This window comes from Pleurodeles waltl, chromosome 10 (genome assembly GCF_031143425.1).
Source record: "Pleurodeles waltl isolate 20211129_DDA chromosome 10, aPleWal1.hap1.20221129, whole genome shotgun sequence".
Taxonomy (NCBI): Eukaryota; Metazoa; Chordata; class Amphibia; order Caudata; family Salamandridae; genus Pleurodeles; species Pleurodeles waltl.
The window spans coordinates 578,398,477-578,424,389 of record NC_090449.1 but is presented as its reverse complement, the minus strand read 5'-3'; the positions used below and the strand labels follow the sequence as shown (position 1 = coordinate 578,424,389).

At 42.8% G+C, this 25,913-nt stretch overlaps 1 protein-coding gene across 4 annotated transcripts in view; it reads left to right on the top strand.

Moving 5' to 3' along the window:
• ADCYAP1R1 (ADCYAP receptor type I) overlaps positions 1-25,913 on the top strand; it is an 813,459-nt gene that overhangs the window by 647,318 nt on the left and 140,228 nt on the right. For all 4 annotated transcript variants that reach the window (XM_069211038.1, XM_069211037.1, XM_069211036.1 and 1 more), the window contains exons 9-10: positions 14,466-14,619; positions 18,031-18,091. In XM_069211038.1, the coding sequence (XP_069067139.1) occupies positions 14,466-14,619; positions 18,031-18,091 (215 nt within the window). The remainder of the gene's footprint in view (positions 1-14,465; positions 14,620-18,030; positions 18,092-25,913) is intronic.

Genomic DNA, 25,913 nt, shown 5'->3' with positions numbered 1-25,913 from the left:
TAGGTAGGTGCCCCAGTGCCAATCAGGGAGACCCACCAAGCAACACATTTTAAGGGGAGGGGGCTGGTGGCCCCATTCTAGAGTCTTCATAGGCCCTGGGGACCACATCCTTAGGGCCATATGTTATTTAAAAGGGGAGGCGAATTACATCCCAAATTCTTAATAAAGGGGATGAGGGCATTTTGAACCCCCCTGAGCCTTGTTGGGCCCCAGGGGCCCTAGGGCCAGAGTGGGGTGCCCTAGTGCTAACCTGAGGCATCCACTAACCACACATTAAAGACCGCGGGGGAGCCCCAGGGCCCCATGGCCCTAGAAGGCTCCCCACATGCCATGGGGACCAGCATTGCTCCACCCCGGATGGAACAACTGATTTTTGCATGCTCCCTCGGGCGGGAGAAATATCCGTTCTGTTTTCCTACCTGTAAGAGTGTGAGCAGAGAAACAGAACCAAAGTCTGCTCCCAGCCGATGAGAGCATGTTTAAATCTCCTGCCGGTTGGGAGCAGACATGCTTTACCTGACTGTAGAAGTGCAGGCATGGAAGGCATGTTTTCTCCCATCTAGTGGGAGAAAACATGAGTTCTCCTGCCCACATTAGTGTGGGCAGGGAAACTGCTGTGACCCAAGCGTGGCCCTCTCCATTTGTGGTCACTTCCCTTTGAAAGCAGGGTCAACAGGGCCTGTGATGGTTTGGGGAGGGAGGGCTGTGTGCCTCCCTCCCTCTTTTTGTTAATTGTGGTCTCAGGGAAGGGCTCCCTGGAGCAGATAATGGCTCGAGGAGGTGGGGTCGCATAGCTCCTCTCCTCTTTTTTGATGATTTCATCCCCAGAGGTGGGATACCCCAGGCATATAATGGCTCAGGGAGAGTGGTCACCTGGTCCCCCTCCCATTTTTGAATGCGGCCTGAGGGTGGGCTCCCCAGAGCCTTTAATGGCCCCTACTCTTAATGAAAGAAAGCAGCATCTGCTGGGTTGCCTCAAAATTTGCCATTTGTGTGGGGGTTTTGGCCCTGAGGGGTGCATCTGGGTCCTGCTCTCTTATATTGTTTTTATTTAACACTTAAGGACAGGGGACTAAGTGCCTGACTCCTGCCATGGCTGGCAGCAAAATTTTTCTGATTTTGCTAGCAGCCAATCAGAGTGCACCCGCAGGAGTCTGAATTGGCCCAAGAGAAAAAGCGAAACTCCCTGGAGTCAATGTGAATGCTCCATTTTGAAATTGGCACTCCCGCAAGACTCTTGAGAGCCTCTCATGGACCAAACCAACGAGGTTTACATATATTTTTGACTCTTAATTTTTAACAAACTACTGAATGAATTGGCAACATCTCACAAAAAGCACAATCTACGGACCAAGATGTGGCTTCCTGCAACATTTGGTGTAATTCTGTTCAGCAGTATTTACTGTAGCACTTCTTAAAGAAGTGCTTGGGGAATGTGCATTTTGAGACCGCCCTCTTTTTTTCTTGGCCCGCAATAGATAGATCACCCCAAAACTTTCCACGCCCAAACGAATAAAAATGTAGCCCCTTTTTGGAATGTTTGGTGACGATTTGTCAAACGGGGGTAAAATTATTAGCAACTGAGAAAACACCTTTCCCATGGAACAGCTGACCTAACTGTAACTACCCAGTGGCGACCGCCACAGGGTAATATATATCTATATCTATATGCATATATATATATATATATATATATATATATATATATATATATATATATATATAGCTAATGGCGTTCACCAGTAGGTATATATTACCTTCTGGCAGTTGCCAATAGGTAGTTATAGTTAGGACCTAATTCCCATAGACAATTTTTTTTTTTTTTTGCCAATAAATTTGGTGCTGTTTGATGAATCTTCACAAAATTTTCAAAACTCATTGGCTAATTACCTCAGCTGCTATCTTGAAAGTTTTGTGTGACTCATCAAGTGGGGACTGAGAAAGAAGGGGGTGTTCCAAAACTCTTTTACTCCATGCAATTTCCCATGAGGCTTTTGAACACAACTACAAACCAAACCGCTGAACGGAATTATACCAAATTTTGCAGAAAAGTAGATCTTGTTCCAGAAAGATTTCTTTTTGTGCTTTGGTTCAGTAGTTTTGATGTATTAAACCTGCAGATCCAATAGATCTCATGCTGATATCTGATTGGCCTCCAGCTCTTCAACCAGGAAGTGTTGGCAGCCATTTTAGGCTCAGCCGAGCCCCCCAAAAAAGTAAAGAACAGGGTAGGGTAGGAATACACTGACCCCCTAAGCTTGGTGGTAGGTTTAATTTTTGCAACAATAATCATGGAGGATTTACAAATCTAGGAATAAATTGTAAAAAAAGAAGTGTAGTCTCCCCCGCTTTTTTAAACCTTGGCCAGGTCACGGGGACAAATGCAATAACTATATTGGGGAGGGGGTGAACAGCATGAAGTTGCTGGGCCCTGGGTATGGGGGCCGTGGCGCCCCTTACCCTTCAGCTAATTGGCTTGGCCCCAGGGGATGGGGTCCCCAGGGCTAAAATTGACCTGGTGAGAGGAGGCCTTGCACTCCCCACCTTACTTTAATTGGCTGGGCCCCAGGAGATATGGGCCCCTGGGCCAAACTTGGCCTGGGGAAAGGAGGAGTAATTGAGTGGACCACTGGGGATGGGATTCCCAGGGTCATAGCTGGCCTATAGAGGGAGGCCCAAACTTTCTACAGGCACAGTGAACAAAGCCCTTATAGAACAGTTTGGGCCTTTTTTTGCTGTGGTCTACTGACCTTTATTTTGTGATCTAGCTCAAATAGTTCTACAATGTTTGTCCTCAGAGAACCAAGAGTGGGTATTACCAGCAGTGGTTTCTTATCGAGGGCGTCAGGGCTCCACCCCCTTTACTTTCACCCCCCCACATGGCATATAACAAATGGAAGTAATTCTTTGGGTAAAAACTGATTCAAAAACACATTTACACACTTTATTTGTCTTGCTAGGGGCCGAGGCTGCAGCATGCTCCACAGTGCCATTCACTGTGCTTTTTGTTGTAGTGATGCTGGCATTCACTAAAACTGCAGCCCCAAAAGCTAGAATATTTGCGGGGCTGACATTCTCACATCCCTGAGGCCTGTGAGGTCATCAGCTCGGCAAAGACATAGCTTTGAGTGTCAGTCTCCACCCCTGACGACATGGATTTACAATTAGCCCTGAGCGTATTAGTCTGAAGCCCTGTAGTGCCAGGGCTACATGTCAGTCAGTGAGTGGGGAGCATGCTCACCCCACTCTTTCTCAACTCCTCACAGGGTCCCACCCTGTGACGAGTTGGAAAGGGATGGGGCCGAGGCTGCAGGCAGGAAGATACACTGCGCAGACTTTAGGTGTATACTTCCCACGCTACATTGACTATAGGATTCCATTAAGCTCCAATGATTAATTACCAGCCAGCACACTCGTGTCGTACAGAGAAGGTGGTACATTCATCTGGTTAAACTTTTACATTGAAGCTTACATTGAGGACATTGAGGAGCTTCCCTCCAGTCCAGACTGTGCACCAAATCCTAACCGTATGAGGTAAGTAAAAATCTCAGCAGCTGCACTGGGCCTGATCTAAGTAAGAAGCAGGTCTAACCTAATCATTTCATCTGTGCTTAAAACCAAAAAAGAATGAATTGTGTAATGTAACTGGTACTCATGTAAAGCGCTGAAATAACTTGCGCTATATAAAACTGCAAAAAAACGAAAACCAAAAGGTAATCTTTTGAAACAAATGTCTTTTAGCAAGGTATGTGCGGTTATTAGTGATATGGTCCTGGCACATAATTACCACCTTTATTTTGTGGAAGGGACCTCATCGGCAATGTTTTCCAGAAGACTGCTATTTAAAAAAAAACACTGAGGCCCATATTTATACTTTTTTAGCACCGCATTTGCGTCATTTTTTTATGCAAAAGCAGCACAAACTTACAAAATACAATTGTATTTTGTAAGTTTACGTAGCTTATGCGTAAAAAAGCGGCGCAAATGAGGCACTAAAAAAGTATAAATATGGGCCTAAGTTTCTTTTAAAAAATGGTCTGTTCGAGTCTGGAGCCTACATCGCTACTGCAGCCAAAAGACATCACATGCTCCAGTGTTCTGGGGGACACTGTCTTAAATAATCTCCAATGCTTCACCCCCACAAAAAAGGTGTAGCAGAGCAGAAATCGAACCTGACAACTAGGTGCTATGACAAAGGGCCTGGTCTCGTTAACACCCTCAGCTATCCTCTAGCTAAGCCAGTAGCATTAAGACAAACCTACTTAGTCTGCCAGGCACGGCATTGTGTATTTTCCTGCAGTTTTGTTGTAGCAAGAAGTGTATGCGAATCAGAGAGAAGGGCCCAAAAAGCATTTCAAATTGATAACACCCAGAGACTATCAGGGCCCAATCGCAAACCTTCAGTGACAAGTTGGCACTGAAAGTCTGAGATGGGCCCTGAGGTTTGTATGTGCATGCAGGCGAGGGGTATTGCAAGGGGCCGAGGTGCAGAATGGTGCTTAGTCAAAACAAGTGAGAGTGGTGTGTTACCCCAAGGGTGTGTCAGCTTGGTGCAGCTTCTGGGCACTATTTGGTTAAGTGCTACGGGAACAAATTAATGAGGACATTGGTGAAGCATATGTGCAGCTTGCACGTCCGCGTTTTAAATGACAAGAGAGCTGAATCAGTCATCATTTCATGTTTAATAACTGCGTGCCATCAACTACAGTGACAGCTCCCAAAAAATGTTGTGCCTTCTAACGTGAACCCTCAACTGCCCGCCTCGACCCTATCCCCCAGCCCAGCCCCTCCACTCATAAACTTCACCAGCCACTACTGAGTATTACACCTTAGTAATGATTCCATAATATCATGCTAGCAGACGATTGTGGTCAAAATATCAAGGACCAAATTATTGAGAAAGTAACTGCACATAGTTAAGTATAGATTTGCTGTTCTTAAAGCTATGAATCGTACATCCATACCGACCTATAAGTGGATTTGGGTTGAGGTCAAAATGCATCAATGGCACCGATGAGAGTGCACAAGAACTGAAGATGTTTTAAGTAGCTAATGAACCGCAGTTGGCCACAAGGATTATACCACGCTAAATCAGGAACAGGGATTTTACTAAATGCATCTCCGGGGAGGTCTCATATAGCATAACTTTGTCCATGGAAAGGTTTAACTTCTATACTGACTCGCCTACTTGTCTAGATTAGCATCTCAACAGTTAGGCAAAGGGGTTTATTTCACTGCTGTCACTATATGCATGCTTGAATTATAACCTAACATTGTGCATTCATCTTTTTGACATCTGCTATGTGTTTAGAAGGTCATATTTGGTAACCAAAAAGTGTTATTTCCTCACAATTAACATCTGCGTCTACGTTATGATTGATTAATGATCTATAGTCCTTGAGACATCTATATACCCCATCCCAGAAACCCCTTTTCTTTTGACGCATAAAGCACCGCTTAGAATTGTGCAACTACCCACTTTAATCAATAGTAAATTGGGGCCGTTATTCGTAGTTTGGAAAGCAAGGTATTCTCTGCTTTTTTAATAAGTGCAATTACACTTTTAACCATGAAAGAACCATTTATAGACTTATAATGTATCATAACATAACATAATTGATTATCAGCTGCAGGTACGGAGTCCAAGCTACCAGAACAATGAACACTGATTAAAATGATCAGATAACTTGCTCTATCTCCTATGGTCATCAGTTGGGATGGATAACTTTACCTGTTTTAAATCACCTAATTATTATTTCACAATCGTTTATATAAGACAGTCCTTGAGATGTCTTAGGCACCTCCTTATTCCAGCAACATTCAAGGCAAACATTTTGTGAGAGCCTTAGCTTTCTGCTTGAAATTGAAATGCTGGCTATTCCTAGTGAATCCATACTAACCTTGGACTTAGCCGTGCAGTCACCCAGTCTTCTCTAGATGGGACCAGGCTTCATCTTTTTCCCCTGCTGCTCATTTGCACTTGTATGAAGAACGAATTTCTAGATGCTTGTTGTATATAAGCAGCCTCTTTTATTGCACAAGGGAATGGAGGAGAACTAATACTTTACAAGAAGTCCTTTACCTCTGCTCCTTAGAGCATGTTTCTCATTAGTTAAGTCTATATTTGGGTCAAAAAGTACTCTTTATGCAACCTGCCCTCAATGATTTTTTCATAATACTTTGTCAATATATCTGCTGTCGTTTAATGATAATCTTCTCAAATTTTGCGCATACTCTGCCTTGTAATTTTTATATTGTTCAATGTAAGCATTAGTGATTAAAGTCTGTATTGAAGATTTCCTAAGTCAATTGTATAATAACAGTGGCAGCGCTAATAAGTTATTAGGAGCTTACCTGGTTGTCTTTTAAGAGAGTAAAAATACCAGGTGATTGCAAAGTAGTTAAAGAACATAGGGACATTGATGCTAAGGTGGTCCTAAGGTAGCTTTTCTGCTGTGCCATTTTTACAAAGACCTCTTGCGTATCAGACATTATGTATGCAAGGTGGGCGTTCCGTCGCAGGAATGTCTGAAAAAATGGCGCAGTGAAATTTACAATATTTCACTGCGCCATTTTTTCCTATAATTTTAACGCCTGCTCAAAGCAGGCGTTAAAATGACACACCCATTATATTCAATGGGCCTCCCGGTCCTTTGCTGCACTAGCTTCAGCATTTTTGATGCTAGTGGAGCAAAGCGCCACAATAGCATCAAAACTTTGACACTATTGTGCTAACAACTGCCATGGTGCAGTAAATATGGTGCAGTAAATACGGTGCATCAATGGTCTTGTTAGGCTCTAGTAAGGGGGGTGCAAGAAAAGTGGCGCATTATCTATGATGCACCACTTTTTTGTAATTATGCCTCATGGGGCATATTTACAAGCCCCTAGTGCCACCTTGCGCCGCCCTAGCATCAGTTTTTTTACACTAAGGTGGTGGTGAGGAGGCCTTTCTTCTGCGCCACATTTACAAGGTGACACAATGCTTCCATTGTGCCACTTTGTAAACCATTGTACCACATTATGCCTGCGCCAGACATAATGTATGCAAGAGGGGCGTTCCCACCAAGGGAACTCTGAAAAAATGGTGCAGTGAAATTTACAACATTTCACTACACCATTTTTTATGTTATTTTTAACGCCTGCTCAGAGCACCCATTTTAATCAATGGGCCTCCCTGTGCTTTGCTGCAGTAGCGTCAAAATGTTTGACGCTAGTGCAGCAAAGTGCTACAATATTGTCAAACATGTTGACGCTACAGGCTACGGCTTCAGGACCACCTGTAAGATCTCATTAAACTTTTGTGAATGGTCCGACAGCGTATGCTCCACCAGCACCTCTGGCATCAGATGTGATCTCAGCACATTTTGGGGGAAAACCATGGGGCCAACCAGAGGTGCAGGAGCACCTGTAGGGAGAATGGGCTGTGATGCACAATCCCTCAGCAAGTTTCACAGGCCTGTATATTGCAGGAGACACAGTACCTTGTGTTCAGGGAAGTCCGCAGAGGATCACCATGCGTCAATGACTGTGGGTGAGCCTGCGGGGAGAACACTAACAGCAAGAAGGGAACAGGGGATGGTGGAATGTAGACGGGGGACACGTTTGGTCCAGCAGCCTGTTCGGGGCTGCAAATGAGGCAAAGCAGGCATGGAGGACAACCCAGGGACCAGTGTTCAATATGTCTGTCCCAATGCCTCCAGTGTGGCAGAAAGCGTCAGCCGTGGGGCATTCAATATGGTAAATGATGGTCCTTTCTGGCAGCAGTGTGCAACAAGAAGACTAGGCCAGGTCCCACATCCCACAGGTCCAATCTTTTATGAGAGAGAGGAGCTGCAGGCTCTACCAGGCTATCCCAGATTTCTCTGTGTACCAGGCAGTGAGGGGCAATTCTAGAGGCAGACGGGGGGATACGGCAGGAATAACTGATGCTGCTTAGTGCAGGGCTAGGGCAGACCATCATATTCACATCAAGCCCCGCCATTTAAATTGGGGCACTGCGCTGTGGGCAGGGTCTTCACAGCTCCTGTAGCAGGCCAGGCATCGGAGCAGTCGAGCAGCATAGCGTAGTCAGTAGCAAACTCCTGATAGTTCTCAGAGGCCTCACCGGTAGCCTTGCACAGCCTGCTGGGTCCACGGTTGAATGCCCACACTAACGTCTGACCTCTTCTCGCAGAAGGGATGGAAAAGCCCAGTGCTGTTACGGGCCCCACCGCCATACCGGCACGCTACTTAGAAAGCAGCTGCAGATCTTGCTCCAAACGGGCCAAATCCCTTGCACAGCAGAAGGACACAGGGGGCCACTCCCATCCAGCTCAGTCCTTGAGAGCACTGTGATTGTGGGCCTGGCATCACCGGGGAGTCCTGTAGGATGATGAGTGGTGGACTGGGCTCCTGGAGCTCGATTAGCCAAGTCTCACCTCATCACCATCTCGGCCACTCCCCCAGCATTACCTCTTTTTTTACTGTGCCCCATGCCGAGTCAGGAACCATTGTACATAACCTTTGGCAAACACAGATTTCACCAGTCCAGACAGCAATAAACAACATGCTTTTTGCTGCTTGTACATTAAGGAATGGTACAAAGTGGGTTTGATTAAAGAATATTGCAGAATTATTTTTGGGGGCAATCTGAATTTTGTAAGGTTACGTAATAAGAAATTAAATACAAGCATGTTCTCCCTTTTCAAATGTAAAATACAAAACAAAAGTTAGATAAAATCAGTTTACTTTTTCTTTTTACAAATGTAGCATAACTAATCCATTCATTGAGGTGTATTTTTTATGAAATGTAATTGTTCAATATGTGTTTTCATTTACAATGTAAATGTTGTAGAGGTATGTTTTAAATGTTAAGTACTCCATACAGCTCAAAACAATAAGCAACAAGAGGCACTCGTTATATTTGCACAAGTAAAAAAAATAGTACAAAAAAAACTGACATAGTCACTGTCAATGTCTGAAATCACAAAACAATATCCCATGTATTTCAGGAAAGTAAAAAGAAAATATAAAGTACAGATATACTGCAATTGTAAATTCCAATATCCTGTGACGTGATATCAATGTCCCAATCCGGTTCAGTTCAATTTGACGAAAGTTGTCATATGAAGTACCAATCAAGTCCGTGACCAAATATCAATGTCCCAAACCGTACAGTCCATCATTCCACGCAGGTATTGGATGATTTGAATATAACACACAACACCAGTGTCAGTAGTGGTCTGAGAAGAAAATCAAGATGGGTCCCTAAGCATATTGGTAATAACAGACTGGATACATTTTTCGATCTAGTGTCTAGAGATCTAGATAAAGTAAAGTCATACCATATTTCCCACAATTTTAATTATGCAGAAAGGAAGGCTCTTGAAGAGCTTCGACTAAACGATCAAATTATAATCAGGCAATCAGACAAAGGAGGCAATGTGGTAATAATGAATACATGTGACTATGAAAATGAAATTCTCACACAGTTACAGGATGTCCGGTGCCATGAAAAACTTACATATAACCCGATTCCAGGACTCACCAATATCATTTATAAAAAACGTAGAAATTGGTATGAACAACAACTGCTTCATAAGGATGAATTACAATATCTTTTGGTAGACCGTCCCAGGTATCCGTGCCTTTATACTCTGCCAAAAATTCACAAGAAGCTACCATTTCTGCCAGGGAGACCCATCATCTCGGGTATCTCTGGGCCTACTGAAAACAATTCAGAATATGTTGATGTGTTCCTCCAACAAAAGGTCAACAACCTTCCCTCATATATATCAAAAATACTACACATATTTTAAGTATATTAAGTGATTTTGATTAGGATTCTAACATGATTCTAGTCACTTTGGACGTTGTTTCTTTATATACGTGCATTAGACATGACCTGGGACTGAAAGCTATTGAATTGTTCCTTAACAGAAAATCAGTAACTTTATGGAAACACACAAGGATGATATTGGATATGATAGATCTAATTCTCAACAATATTTTTTTTCTTTAAAAAAAAGACTGGTACAGACCGAAGCAGGGGATGGCAATGGGCTCCAGATTTTCCCCTTCTTACGCCAACCTTTTTATGGGTTGGTTTGAGGAGAGGTGGGTCTGGGGCCCTGATGCCGCCAAATGGCACACCGACATACTATACTGGGGTCGTTAAATTGACGACTGCCTCATGATTTGGACAGGCAGTGTGGAGCAACTAATTGAGTTTTGTAAATTTCTTGACTTGAATGATATGAATGTGAAATTCACTTATCAATATAGTAACAATTGTATTGATTTCTTGGATGTACAACTATTCATAGAAAATAACAGGATACAAAGTAGGCTATATAGAAAATCCACAGCATGTAATTCAATCTTACATGCTGAAAGTGCTCACCCACAACATCAAATTTCTGCAATACCATATGGGGAAATGATCCGGGTGCGATGCAATTGTAGCAAAGATGATGAGTTTGATACATGTATATAGGAAATGGGTCAGTGGTTTGAAAAAAGACGATATCAGAGGCAGGTCATTAATAAGGCACAGCGCAGAGTAAAAGTTATCCACAAGGAGGTTACACTCAAACCCAAGGAATATATTACTCGGAAAGAGCAAGATAAAGTAGGATTGATAACAGATTATACAGCGAACTCAAGACTGTTGCGAAAATTTGTTCATAAACATTGGCACATTTTACTATAGGATGATGCCCTGAGGGGCATTATTGGTAATAAACCTGAAATTATGTACTGGAGAGGTAAACCTCTCAGAAGTTTTCTGAGTCCCAGTTATCCAACAAAGCATACTCAGGAGGATTGGCTTTCGGCCCATGCAGTAGGTTTTCATAGTTGTGGGCATTGTGGACTATGTAAAAGGGGTTGTCGTAAAAGAATAGAATTTATAGATAATTCGGGTAAGACCTTTAAGATCAGATCAAACATTAATTGTGGCACCTCATTTGTGGTTTACATTGTTTCTTGCAAATGTAATCGTTACTATGTGGGTAGCACAATCCGTTCACTAAGAACAAGGATCAGAGAACACGCGAGAGCACTTGCATATGAGGACCATAGACACCCACTTGTAGCACATATAATGTCATGTGAATCACAAGGACCTCGCAAAACCTTGGAATTTTTTGGCATCGAACACATAGGAATAGACCCTAGGGGGGGGTAATAGGGAGTTGGCCCAAGAAGAAAGGAGGCGTTATGGATATTACGCCTCAGAGCGGTAGAAGCAGGTCTCAATACGGACAGGGAGTTAGAATATTTTCTAGGGGACTAAGGATAAGCAGCACATAACATTAGATTTTCCATGATTTAGAATGCCTCTGCTATTTCGAATAATTAACATGTGTTTTATGAATAGATTAGGCATCAGTTCCATCATATCATGTATTTAAGTACTGAGCTAACACAAACATTTGATACATGATCATTATCTATCACAATTTATATATTGAGGCTCTGTATAAATGTACAAGCGACCATTATACTGTGTTTGATAATCATGATGCCTTAGATATTTCTTCTTTACTAAGGATTAATATTATGCCTATGTATATATTTGCAATCTATTGTAACTTTATATGATGAGAAATAATTTTATCCTTCTGGTTTCTAAGTTCACTTTTCACTACTAACTTTCTGATACATCAATATTAGCATCCAATATTAACTCTCGTATGGGGGCTTTCTCTTCTTTCTTTACTTTTCTTTGGCCAGTATGTCATGGAAACATTGGGATATGGAATATTTTCATTTGGTATAAGTTTACGTGATTGGGTTTGTTTTTTTTAGTGGGATCATGCTCAGTTTTTACAATGAGTGATTAGTCTGCGGGGTTATAGATATCAGCATTATATATGTCTTTTTTTCCCCCCTAAGATGGCCGCTTTGAAATAGCCCAAATCGTTGCTGGTGGTATTTTGGTCTGGTATATATTCTATCATGTGGTATCACTTGGTTTAAACTCACAGAGCAGCACTTTCCTTCTTAAAGTGGGTGCCTTAAATAAGTCCTATCTTTGTGTTAATGGCAGCAGGACATTTGCATTTGGCAGAGACGAGTATTTTAGGGGCATATTTATACTCCGTTTGCGCCGGAATTGCGTCGTTTTTTTTAACGCAAAACTAACTCCATATTTATACTTTGGTTAGACGCGTCTAGCGCCAAAGTCCATGGAGTTAGCGTCATTTTTTAGCGTGGACACCTACTTTGCATTTATTATATGCAAGGTAGGCGTTCCCGTCTAAAAAACCGACTCCGAGGCATGTGCGTCGGATTTATACTCCCAGGCAAAAATCACGCCCGGGAGTGGGCGGGTCAAAAAAAATGACGTGCGGCCGCTTTTGCGCCGTTTTTTAGCGCCTGCAAAAGGCAGGCGTTAAGGGACCTGTGGGCTCTGAAGGAGCCCAGAGGTGCCCTCCCATGCCCCCAGGGACCCCCCCTGTCACCCTTGCCCACCCCAGGAGGACACCCAAGGCTGGAGGGACCCATCCCAGGGACATTAAGGTAAGTTCAGGTAAGTGTTTTTTTTAAAAAAAAATTGTGGCATGGGGGGCCTGATTTGTGCCCCCCTACATGCCACTATGCCCAATGACCATGCCCAGGGGACATAAGTCCCCTGGGCATGGCCATTGGGCAAGGGGGCATGACTCCTGTCTTTGCTAAGACAGGAGTCATTTCTATGGGGGTTGGGAGTGAAAAAAAAATGGCGCAAATCGGGTTGAGGCGAAAAAATTGCCTCAACCTGACTTGCCCCATTTCTTGACGCCCAAGCCCCATTTCCCCCTACGCCGGCGCTGCCTGGTGTACGTCGTTTTTTTTAACGCACACCAGACGGCGCCGGCGGCTAACGCCATTCAATAAATACGGCGCCCGCATGGTGCTTCAGAATGGCGTTAGCCGGCGCTAATTTTTTTGACGCAAAACTGCGTTAGCGCAGTTTTGCGTCAAAAAGTATAAATATGGGCCTTAGTCCTTCCTCCATAGCGATGTTGCAAGTTTTGACTGTGGCGGGAAATCAGTCCGACGCGTAATCGCGTTCGGGACGCCGTATTTACATTTGGATTATGTACTCGTCTTTTTCCTACGACGGGGTAAGTGACTTGGGTGAAAGTGTTAGTGGTATTCGGCTGACGGAATTCTACTGTGATTTTGGACCTGTATATGTGGATTGGTTAAGCACATTATTGGTCGAATATATAATAGCTTGTAATGGTAGTGCCTTGGAGCTCAATACACATACGTATACTGGGATTTGCTTTTTCTACTCGGTAATCAAGGTTGTTTACTTAATGGTATACTAGGGACCAAGTTATGCCATGTTGGGCAGCATAGCCACTGAGCGTTTACTGTTTTATTTATTTGACAGATGATTACTGACTATTAGGCACGAATACTTATGAAGCATAATACATGTGGGTTTAGCAGCAACGACCTATACTCCTGGAACTCGGATCTTTAACTATATCTTTAACTTTGGTACTGGCTGTTTTAGCATTTTAATAAATACGTGGATCACACTGCATGAGATTTTACTCTTTGACACGGGCAGGGTACTTTGGGACTATACATTTTTAGGAATCAAGAATTTTGGTATTAACTATATTCCTATTTGCACATGTGTGCTCCAACATCACGATTTCATATCACCTTTATATGTAATTTGGGCAGTCATAGGTACTCAATTAGTACTTTCTATGATGCATGTCTCTCTCAATAACTCATAATTTTCCATCTCACCCACTGGTGAATTGGTGGTGGACTTATATTTCAACTTGAAATTCGATTATTGTACTATATTCATCCAATATATATACTTTTGATAAAATTTGCAGCCCTGACGAAGTGAACGGGGTAATCCCCGGACGAAACACGCGTTGGCTGCGGCTGTGGGATCAAAATCGAACAACATATTTGGCAAATGCCGTGGAATGATGGACTGTACGGTTTGGGACATTGATATTTGGTTACGGACCTGATTGGTACTTCATATGAAAACGTTCGTCAAATTGAATTGAACCGGATTGGGACATTGATATCACGTCACAGGATATTGGAATTTACAATTGCAGTATATCTGTACTTTATATTTTCTTTTTACTTTCCAGAAATACATGGGATATTGTTTTGTGATTTCAGACATTGACAGTGACTATGTCAGATTTCTTTGTACTATTTTTTTTTTTTTTAACTTGTGCAAATATGACGAGTGCCTCTTGTTGCTTATTGTTTTGAGCTGTATGGAGTACCACACAGTTGGGGCTTAGGGGTGAAGTCCTTCAAGGGTGCACTGTGTGTTAATTAGGATACTATTTGATATATACCTCTTTGCCTCGAGCGCCATCTTGCTCCCAGTAGATTACACCGGCATCGAATAAGAATTTGTTTTAAATGTTATCATTGTTTGCTCACAGATAGAATCCATTTCTAAAACTTACAATGCTTGCTTTATTTTATATTTTTAGGTGGGTTGTAAAGCTGTCATGGTATTTTTCCACTACTGTGTCATGTCCAACTATTTCTGGCTTTTTATTGAAGGCTTATACCTTTTTACTCTGCTTGTTGAAACATTTTTCCCTGAGAGGAGATATTTCTATTGGTACACCATCATTGGCTGGGGTAAGTTGTGATCAATTATTTTTCACGTATCTTTTAAAGAGTGGATTGTCAGCTTATTTGTATATTTTTTATTTTTGCATACCATGCATCACAGTGGACTTTCTTGTCATGTCAAAGTCTGATAATGTAATTAGTTATTTATTAAAGGGACACAAATAAGCAGCTATTTATTGATTTTATTGTTTCACAGAATTTTCCATTTTCTAATTTTCATATGGCACTGTTTTCATCTCATCCATTCTCTTGTATTCTATCGTTTTCAGCTTATCCTTGAAAAATTATTTTATTGAATGGTTAAAAACAAAACATTGCCAAGACTTTCTTTAAAATTGCGATCACCAGCTTTTTCACAAATAACAGTATTGCTTCTTTGCTTAGATATCATGCAGCCACTATCTCACCCTTACCATACAAACCCACAATGCATGTACATCAGTGACATATTCACCTTCAATGGAGAATGGACACGTGTGGATGTGTTATGCTTTCTGTTAATGTTTCTGTCAAAAAAGCATCTTGTTTTCCTCTGCCTAATTCTAGGAGGACGAGTTGTCAGTCATTAAATCTAGCTCACCATCTGACCTTCATCTTCCTAAAAGTCTACCATTTTCTTCCCACCGTTTTTCCAATCTTGACTATGGCCTGATTTAGATCTCGGCAGAGGGGTTACTCCTTCACAACAGTGACGGATATCCTGTTTGCCAAAGTCTATATCCCATTGAGAACAATGGGATTTAGATTTGGGCAGACGGAAGATCTGTCACCATTGTGAAGGAGTAACTCCTCCGCCGATATCTAAATCAGGCCCTAAGTGATGTAACTTATTCCTGAGATCTTCCATAGTGTCTAAAGCCTGAAAGCAGATCATAGTACTCTCTTTGGTCAAGAAACCCAATGCTGTTCACGCTATCATTCCAAATGCTACATTGAACTGCTGGCCCAACTGTCTCAAATCAATGATAGCTTTGTGATCACTGAATTATCTTTGTCTTAGAAAAATAACAACCTTTTTGATGTTGCTCAGGCAAGCTTCCACCCCCAACATAGCACTGAATCAAGCATGTTGCTGGTCTCAGAGACAACTCAATAGCGGGTAGTATAATCCTCTTCTGATTAGATTACTCCTTCACCTTCAACACAGCTTTCATCCAACTTTTCTACATCGCTTTTTCAAGACGGGGAGAGGAGGTGCTTGGCATTCCAGTTTTTCCAGCTGGTTTGAGGCAGTTTCTACCTCACCTTTTTTCTCCAAGATCAAGTATATTTCCTGTAATGTTCTGTGGAGTTCAGTCCTCAGTCCACCCATCTTTAATGTCCATGAACTGTCTCTTGCTTCATTAATCCAGATGCTCTTATTCAAACTCTAAGCATCTTACAGCTGTTTTTTGATGATTCCCAGTATATTGTTGGAAGAGACACAGAGGTCCCCAAAGCTCATTTAGATTTTTTCATTGTTTGACCACCACAGATGACTGGATGAACCTTAATTCTTTAAGTTCAATTATGACAAAACTGAAGTTTTTATCTTAGGACAAAGAGCCACCCTCCGATCAGACACTTGGTGGTTCTCTTCCTTGTGTCATAGAGTCAGGACAAAATTCAGGGGAAGATGCAGGTGTACTGAGTCCTCCCGCTATTTTCAAATAGAGGACTCTGTTCCCCTTATCCAATACTGAAGGAAGTTAAGAGGTGCCACCTTGTGCCACAGAACTAAAAATGGTTGCATTTACAAACACAATATACACTTCACTGGGCATCTGAGTGTTTTTAAAACCCTTTTCAACTGGCAGCTTCTTCTTTAATAGTGAGAAAGGCCCAGTTGGGGAATTATCTTTGAATTCCGTATCTGACAAGCGACAGATAACTTCCCCACATTAGCCTTTCTATAACCCATGGAAATGCAAGTGCGCAGCGCTTTTTGTGCTTTGAAGGTAGAAAAAGGAGCACCAGCAGAAAACAAACAAGCGTTAACCCCAAGTTTTAATGCTAACAAATATACACCTAGCATATTTTGTTTACTCTCCAAACACCGTTTAAATATGTAATACCAAGTTCTACCTATCTGTTCAAAAACTAGGGCCACATGCATGAATATTTAGAATTGCTATTTCCTAATTGTGATTCCATGTGAATTGCAATTAAGGAATCGCAATTCCAAACGTAAGAAACTCCATTGAGTTTCTTTTGCGATTCCCGGTGGGTTGAAAATATACCTGCCTCATTAATATTAAAGAGGTTTTGAAATAAAGCAATCTTTTTTTAAGCATATTTTAATACAGACTTTTAGAATTTCTCTTGGATTCAGCCCATTGCTGAGGAAATCTTTTCTACAGGTACTTGACTGATTTAAAAGAAGAGTCCTCATCATATTGTTTTAATCAATACTTTACAATAACAGACATGAAGTGTCCCCGCTGTGCTGAGGTGGCAGCTGAATTCATTCATATGTTCCGAGGGTGCCCTCAACTGACAGAGTTTTGGGATGGAATCACTAGTTAGCTGAGCTAACCAAAAGGGAAATTCCCTGTACCCCAATTCATTGTTTTCTGCATAAGTTCCCCCATACGGCCAAAACTAAAGTCACAAGTAAATTCCTAGACCTGGCGTTTGTCCTGGTGAAACAAAAGATTTGCAGGAACTGGAAGAATCCTTGAGGATCAAGAGTAGAAACCGGCAGAAATGAACCAATTAGATGGGCATCCTGCAACGGTACAATAAGGCTTTAGGATGCCAGGTGACATTGGACAGCCAGGGCTTGTTGAGCCTTAGTGGACAAATTTCATTATCCTGAGCCTGCAACACATGAGGATATCTAACACCTTTGGTTTTTCCCAGATGGTTCAGAAGGGGGTCCCTAAAGATAGAATCAATGGCCTAGACAGGATCCACAGTCAGACTATACATTGGCTGGGTATAGCATTGGTATTTCTCCTACACAAGACAAAACATAGACACTTATCCAAGGAGAGGGTAGGGACACACATCACAGTTAGGTGGAAAGAGAAGAGGGATTGCTGGGCTTTGGGTGCCAGAAGAGGGCATTATTGTATGAGTGAGTGGGGCATGAAACCACTGAGAATACTGCAGACCGAATTATAACTGTCCTGGTAGCGGTTTACTATTGCTTTGAACTGTAACTCATGAGATCTTAAATATACCACACTGATATGTCTGACCTGCTTCTGATTGATGCTTATATTGCCCTGGAGAGGATTGTAAAGCTGTTTGTGTTGGAAAACCAATACAATTTATTTAAAAAAAGAGTCCACATCATATTATGTACTGACTAATTGCTGTTAATCGAGTATCAGAGCAAGCCTTCTTCTGCAGATCTACTACTGAAGTGCATGTGCTAGCAGATGCTGTAATATAAATAAGTTTATTGAATATTCTTCAATCTTATCTTTGCAGGTACACCTACCATCTGTGTCACTGTCTGGGCCGTTCTGAGACTTCATTTTGATGACATTGGGTAAGTATTTTCAAGTTAACAGTATTTCTTTCTTTCTTTATTTATTCATTCACTTTCTTGGATCTCAATGAGCCTCTCTCATCCGGATGCCAGAGCACTATAAATTACATATTTAAAACAAAAATCACAGTCATATTCAATCACATTTGACATTTAATTTTGTAAGCCTGGTAAATTAACAGCAATGTTGATACCAGTGCCAGCTTTAGGGCAGTGTGACCAATACCACCCAACCAGGCGCCAAGCTCATAGTCATGTGCACTGCTACTGTAATAAATGATATTAGTTGTCTTTCACAACGCCGTTCATCATGGAAATAAATGACAGACAACCATGGTGAAACTGTTATCAATCGACTTCAAAGTGCTGCATACAAACTACAAAGATCTTGCAGGTTTTCAAAAGCCTCTTGTCAGACAGTAAGCAATTTGAGTAGTAATCCCTGCTTGCCAGCATTGGGCAATTGGGAGCCTCTGAACATTTCCCATGAGTTGCAGGTGGTCTGCCTGTCATAGATGCTCTGTATGCTCCAGCAGGATGCATCGGCATTGGGGGTCGGTCAGTTCTGAGAGGTATTGGTTAGCAGGTGGTGTCAGCAGCAGCAGCAGCACTCTGTGAACCCATGACCAGCATAGAAGCCAAGGGCTAGGAACTGTTGGGTGTGACGTGGTAGCGGTAGACCACATCTGTCAATGTTAAATGTGAAAAAGGCCACTTTATTGAAACAGGTACAACACTTCAGTTAAAGGACGCTTGGCAGTAATCCATTCAAATTAGCATTAAACCCCACCCTCACTAGACATTAAAAAACCTAAACAGCCACTTCCCCTCTCCCCTAAATAAACTTTCACATGTCCAAACGGTGCACAACGTTTCGTCACTCGCAACTTCACACCTCCACCCACCCCAGCGCAAACTCAAACTGTTGCCTTCCAACTTCCTCCTCCCCTTTTCACACCCACATCTCTCAACTGGGTCTCAAAATGACCACTAGCCTTAAAATAACTTGAAAAATGTGTTTAATTAGCCACCACCAGAAAAGCCTCTGCATTTTTCTGCCCCCTCCCGAAACCAGCTAGCAAAGAAACAACAACAACCCTTCCAAAGCACTCTGCATTTTGGGCAAACAAAGCTAAAAAATTGACAAATGCACTCCATCATCCCTAAAGCAGTGAATTATCTTGTACTTTATGTCTGGATGTCCCATCATGACTATCTATTCTGCTCTGAAAAACCTCCTCATCTCCCTGTTAAACCTCCTTCATGGCCTGTCACTAGCACCAGGCTTCTTGGCACCTCTCCACTTCTCTGTCCAAACAGTGTTTGTCTCTGCCCACATTCTTTTTATTTCCAACAGATCCCCTTTCATACATTTCAATAGAGCACAACCTTTCATTTGTACAAGATTGTTCTCTCCTAAATGGATAATTAATAAATCTGGCCAAGGGGGTGCTCTCACCAGCAATTCCAGCTTCCGTAGGATCTTATGCCATAGCATCCCACCTTTTCCAAACCATTTTATTTGTACTGCCAGATTATCAATCCTAACACGTTTTCATTGTTCAGCTTGACATGCTACCCATGTTATGTAGGAGTGCCTGCAAATCCAGGCCTTTATGTGATAATACCCATAATGCATCCTCAAAAAACATAAACATTACACTGAGTAACCGTTGTGTAATGACCATCCAAATCTCAGTTACTGTTTATAACAATCAGACTGCCACCTCCCTCAACCAGTGTCTGTCTGCACTAAACCATCCCTGCAATTCTGTCTCAGTTGCCATCCCAATGCAAAATGAGTGGGTGTCAAAATCCCCTCCAGGTAAACTCATTGCAGATAACATCTTCCTCTTCACTCCCAAGACTTTGAACGCTGAAAGCTTACCACTGCTTTTATGCAAAAAAAACCTTCCCTTCTCTGGTCACCCAGATTTCTCCCACCAATGCAGAGGGCAAACCCTCTCATGTGGGTACCACCACAAATGGACACATTTTCCCTGACCTGATTGCTTCATCTTTAACCTGGGCAACCACACCTGAACAACTTCATTCAAAACTCAAATGTCCTCAGCCTGAAGATCCTGTTTACCCACAACTGTTGCCACTGTAAATACCCCAAAAAACAACCACATCACAATCACAGAAAACAATAAACAATCCTGCCCATCTTCATCCACCTCTATAAGCATTCTCAACAGTCCCCTAAAGATACTAAAAATCACTGGTCTTCAGACCTTGTCCCTTTCTCTGCTTCTCAAAACCCAGCCTTGGAATATCTGCTTCCAAAGCGATGGTCACCGCTGACATACCTCACTCAAATAACAGCATAATCAATTTTAACATCCTCCCTTCTCCTCTCTTCACCTTCGCCGATGCTCCACCTCCAAGCCCCTGAAGACAAAAAATTGTTACTTTGCAAGATCAAAGCCCATCTTGTGGAATCTGATAAAGAACCATTGATCAGCTGCATCATGCAACCCGCTTCAACATTCAACAGGTGTCCCAGCATTGCTGTCTTCCTCTAGACTGACTATGCTTACAGCCCACTGAATCTCTGTGTTAGAAATTGGTGGCCTCCACATCAAAACAAAAGGGCAGGAATGCACTATATCCTTAAGATACGGTGCATTTCTGTCCTTGTCCCCTACACTGGTGCAAGAATTGCTGCCTAGCACCAATGCAGGCACCCTTGCACCATGGTGCAAGGATGCCTGCATGGCAGGGATGATTGTTTAAGTGCAGGAAGGGACACCTTCCTGCACTTAAACAATTGTTAATGGCATTTTCCTCTTGTTATGTGTGCTGCAGTATGCAGCACACATAGAAAGAGGTAAAAACAGGGAGAAAGAATATTATTTCTCCCTGTTGTGCCACTTTAATGCTACCCCTGAGGTGGCGTAGGAATCTGATGCATTTGCAGACTTGTAAATCTGGGAATGCAGATTCCATCAAGTTCCATGGATGTTGCGTGGGAACACCCACAGCAACACCCACGGAATGCCCCTTTCATGCGGTGGTACGCCTGAAAGGGGTCCATACTTACAAGGTCATGAAAAGTCGCGTAAGGTGGGTTTGCATGGCCTTGTGAATATGAGGCGGCACACTTCGCCACCGGAGCATAGACTAAAATTACACTCTGGTTGCGCAGTGTGCTGCTAAGGCCTCGTAAATGAGGCCCTGGTTCTCATGTTGGCAGAGGTATGCACCCTGTCAAAGTAAGGATGCAATCCTATTCAGGTTAAGTCAGATACACACCCTAAATTAATCTGTGCTCACCCTTTGGTAGTTGGCACAGTGCAGTCAGGCTTAATAGGCAATGTGTAAAGTATTTGTGCAATACTTAAATTAGGAACACAGTGAAAACACCACGAAGAGACTCCACACACATTTAGAAAATTAGAGCATATTTTCATGAGTAAAACAAGACCAAAATGCCAAAATCCAATATGTAGATCCTGAGATAATCGATTTTAAAGATTTAGGTGAAAATAGCGCATAAAAGTGCAAAGCACCAACTGTGGTTATCTGGTTGCACTGGACCGGGACAAAGTGAAGAGTTTAGGCTGACCATGACAGAGCACAGCCCGGATACAGGAACCCACTTAGGCCCACAGAACACAGTACCATAAATCTTGGTGCACGGTCTGCGTGGCATTGTCTTGTGAGGATTTGCAGCAGTTCAGCAACTTAGGCCCACTTCCAAGGATGGGGTGGTACCACTTGGCAGGACACACTCACAGATGGCAGAGTCCAGGTACAGGAACAGGTTGGTTGGAAACCTTTGTGTCAATGAGACTTCAGAAAACAGGAGGCCAGTTAGCTGGCCCTTGAAGTCACTCTGGGTTCTGGGTTGGAGAGATGCAGGTTCAGTCGTTCTCACCCCCAGGAAAGAGGACAGCAGACACAGGTCAGCAAACAAAGCAGGAATCCATCCAGCAGAGTAGCAGTTTATCAGAGTGGCAGTACTTTCAGCAGCACAGCAGTCCTTCTTCCTGGCAGGCTATCCATAGGTCCAGAGGTCTACTGAAAAAGTGGTGTGTGAGGTCCAATATTTATACTTTGATGTTCTGGTTCTGGAAGGTGGGGGAAGCTTCTAGAGGCATGACTTGGAAGTGCACAGATGCCCTGCCTCCCCTGCCCTGGCTCCAAGCTGGCTGGAGTGACAATGCAGGGTCGTTAAGCCCTATTGTGGGTGGTCAGGATAAGCCTATTCAGGTGTAAGTGAAGCAGTGCTAAGCTCCACCCCATCAAACCAGTTAATGGCCCATTATGGCCCATCAAGTTATATCTATTCTCCCATTGTGTGTGGCTCTCTAGAGAGGATGCACAAGACCCAGTTGTCACCCTCCCCAGACGTGTATTGGAGACAGCAGCAGGCACACAGGGCTAAGAGTAGAAAAATGGCAACTTTCTAAAACTGAGATTTTTAACATTGTATTGATAAATTGTACTTTACCATTAAAGAGGCTTTATCATTACAATTCCAGAGGTACTACATGTGACAGTTCTACCTCCTTCCAATCAGGAATTACACTTAATAAATGTAAAAAGGAATCCCCAATGTTATCCTATGAGAGGGGTCGGCTTTACAAAAAAAATAATTTGGGAGTTTTTAAATACCAGGGCATGTATAACTAAAACTTATATGTCCTGTCTTTTACTTACACAACACCCTGCCGTATGGGCTACCTAGGGCCTGCCTTAGGGATGACTTGTGTATAATAATACGGGAGTTTAAGGCTTGGCAATGGGTTTTACTTGCCAAGTGGGCATGGAAGTGAAATCCACATACAGGCCCTGCGGTGGCAGACCTGAGACATGTTTAAAGGGCTACTTAAGTGGGTGGCACTATCAGTGCTGCAGGCCCACTATTAGCATTTAATATGTAGGCCCTGGGCACATTTATAGGACTTTCTATGTCAGTTGTGGATAATCCAATGGCAAAAGGTTTGGGGTGACCCTGCACAAAGGGCCATTTACAACACTCTGCTGCTATGAACGAGAGACAGTATCAGAAATGTCACTGTCCACCCCTGCCTTGCCCTGAATGTCACATTAAAATACAGGCATTACAAATCAAAGAATAGGAAAAACTGTAAAACATTTAAATCTCTGGCTGACTGTTTATTGTGTTGGCCACAGCCATGCTATCAAAGCACTTTTTTGTTAGTAAAGTTGTGGCCCCTTGTCAAACCACCAGAACCAATGAAAAAATCAAAAAGGCATAGCTGCAGCCCCCCTTCCATTCCTCTGGCCAGATTCTGCACATCAATTACCTTGCCAAAACACTCTAAAACCAGAGCTACTGCTGCTGGCTAAAAAAGGTCCAAATATTATGTCATCCTCTTCATCCACCCCACCATAGATATGTCATGAAAATCCTACAGAAATTCCTTCCAGACTTGCAAATCTACACTTACTCCTGCAGTCAGTTGAACCATGTGGTAGGGCAACAAAGCACCTGACAAATGCAGACCCAGATGCTGACAAAAAGTCCTCCTTGCCCACACTGCTCTGCAAGCAAAATACAGGTGTCCTAGAAGGACCTGTATATCCATGACTTGAGCTTTGCCTTTGGCCAGTGTCTGGTTCAACAATTCTGTTGACTTTTCTATTTATCAACAGGTAATCACACTTCCATCTTTTTAGAATCCAGTTCTACACCCAAAAACATTATGGGGGTTATTACAACTTTGGAGGAGGTGTTAATCCGTCCCAAAAGTGACGGTAAAGTGACGGATATACCACCAGCCGTATTACGAGTCCATTATATCCTATGGAACTCGTAATATGGCTGGTGGTATATCCGTCACTTTACCGTCACTTTTGGGACAGATTAACACCTCCTCCAAAGTTGTAATAACCCCCTATAACTTCAATTGGGCCTACTGTCCTATCTGGTGCCAACAGCACACCCAGATGCTACATCAATGCCGGAACCTTGAGAAGTAAATTTTCACACTCATCACAAAGTAGGGAACTCAGTATTAAAAAAGTCATCTAGATAATGGGTCATATTGTCTGATGCCATCAACTCGAACGCACTATGCAAGATAATACTAAAGGTCTCACACAGGTAATATGAAAGTTAGAAATGGGTTCTCTGGTTGGCAGTCAGTTTGCACTTTGTCCAAGCAAGAACCCTCACTCTAGTCACGGTGATGGAAACACACACTGAGACAACCCCTGCTCACCCCCTTGGTAGCTTGGCACAAGCAGTCAAGCTTATCTCAAAGGCAATATGTAAAGTATTTATACCAAAACACACAGTAATACAGTGGAAACACTACAAAATGGGCTCCACACCAGTTGAGAAAATAGGCAATATTTATCTAAATTAAACAAGACCAAAACAACTGCAATCCAACAAACACAAATGAAGTTATGAATTTTCAAAATAAAGAGAGTCTTCCTTCATAGAAAACAATGGAAACGTTGTTACACAAAGCACCTGGTTTGTGTAAAAAATAAAGTCTCACGGGCGAGCTTGCATCAGAAAAGTCAGAGATGCGTCCATTCCTTACTCGCAAGTGAGATTGTGCGTTGTTTCTTCTCCGGTCGGATAGGCAATGCATTGTTTTTCACTCCCGCAAGAGAGCGATGCATCGATTTCCAGACAGGGCACCACGGATCTGTGCAGGTTCACAATGATTTTGACACCCAGCAACGATGCATGTGAAATCTGGCCGCACGGTGATGGAAAAACTGCGCTGCAAGGGTTTGCATCGTTTTTACTGCCATGTTGCACTTGGTGCATGAAAAGTTTCCCTGCACAGCGTCCTGTGTGTGGATTTCAACCTTTTTCTACCATCTTCTCCTTTCAAGAGCCCAGACATTGGAGAAGGCACCACTTGGCAGGACTAGAGTCTCAGCAGAGAGTCCAGGTGCTGGCAGATGAAGTCTTTGATGGCCCGAGACTTTAAAACAGGAGGCAAGATCATTCCAAGCCCTTGGAGATTCTTCACAAGCAGGAATATACCACACAGTTCAGTCTTTGTCCACTTTTAGGCAGAAACATCAACTGCAGGCCAACCCAGCAAAGCACAGTCACAAGCAAAGGGACAGTACTCCTGCTCCAGCTCTTCAGCTCTTCTCTTTGGCAGAGGTTCCTCTTGGTTCCAGAAGTAATGTGAAAATCTGGTGTTTTGGGCCCACTACCTATACCCCTTTCTGCCTTTGAAGTAGGCAAACTTCAAAGGAAAATCTCTGTTGTTTACAAGATCCTGCCTTCTCCAGACCTGGCTCCAGACTCACACCATGGGGTTGGAGACTTGCTTGTGTGAGGGCAAGCACAGCCCATTCAGGTATAAGTGAACAATCCTCCCTCCATTCTAGCCAAGATCCCCCATCAGGATATGCCGGCTGCACCCCAGCTCCCTGTGTGTCACTGTCTAGTGGAGATTCACAAACAGCCCAACTGTCAATCTGATCCAGAGAGGGAATACACAAGCAGGCAAAATCACACAATGGTTTAAGCAAAGAAAATGCTCACTTTCTAAAAGATGTATTTTTAAATTGTAAGTTCAGAGATCCCAAACTTCAAATTTCTATATGTTCCTAAAGGGAAACTGCACTTAAAAGTTAGTTAAAGGAAGCCCCATATTAACCTATGAGAGAGATAGGCCTTGCAGCAGTGAAAACTGAATTTGGCAGTATATCACTGTTAGGACATGTAAAACACATCAGTACATGTCCCAACTTTAACATACACTGCACCTTGCCCATGGAGCTACCTACCTAGGGCCTATCTTTGGGGGTGCCTTACATGTATAAAAAGGGAAGGTTTGGGCCTGGCAAGTTAGGCGCTTTCCAGGTCGAA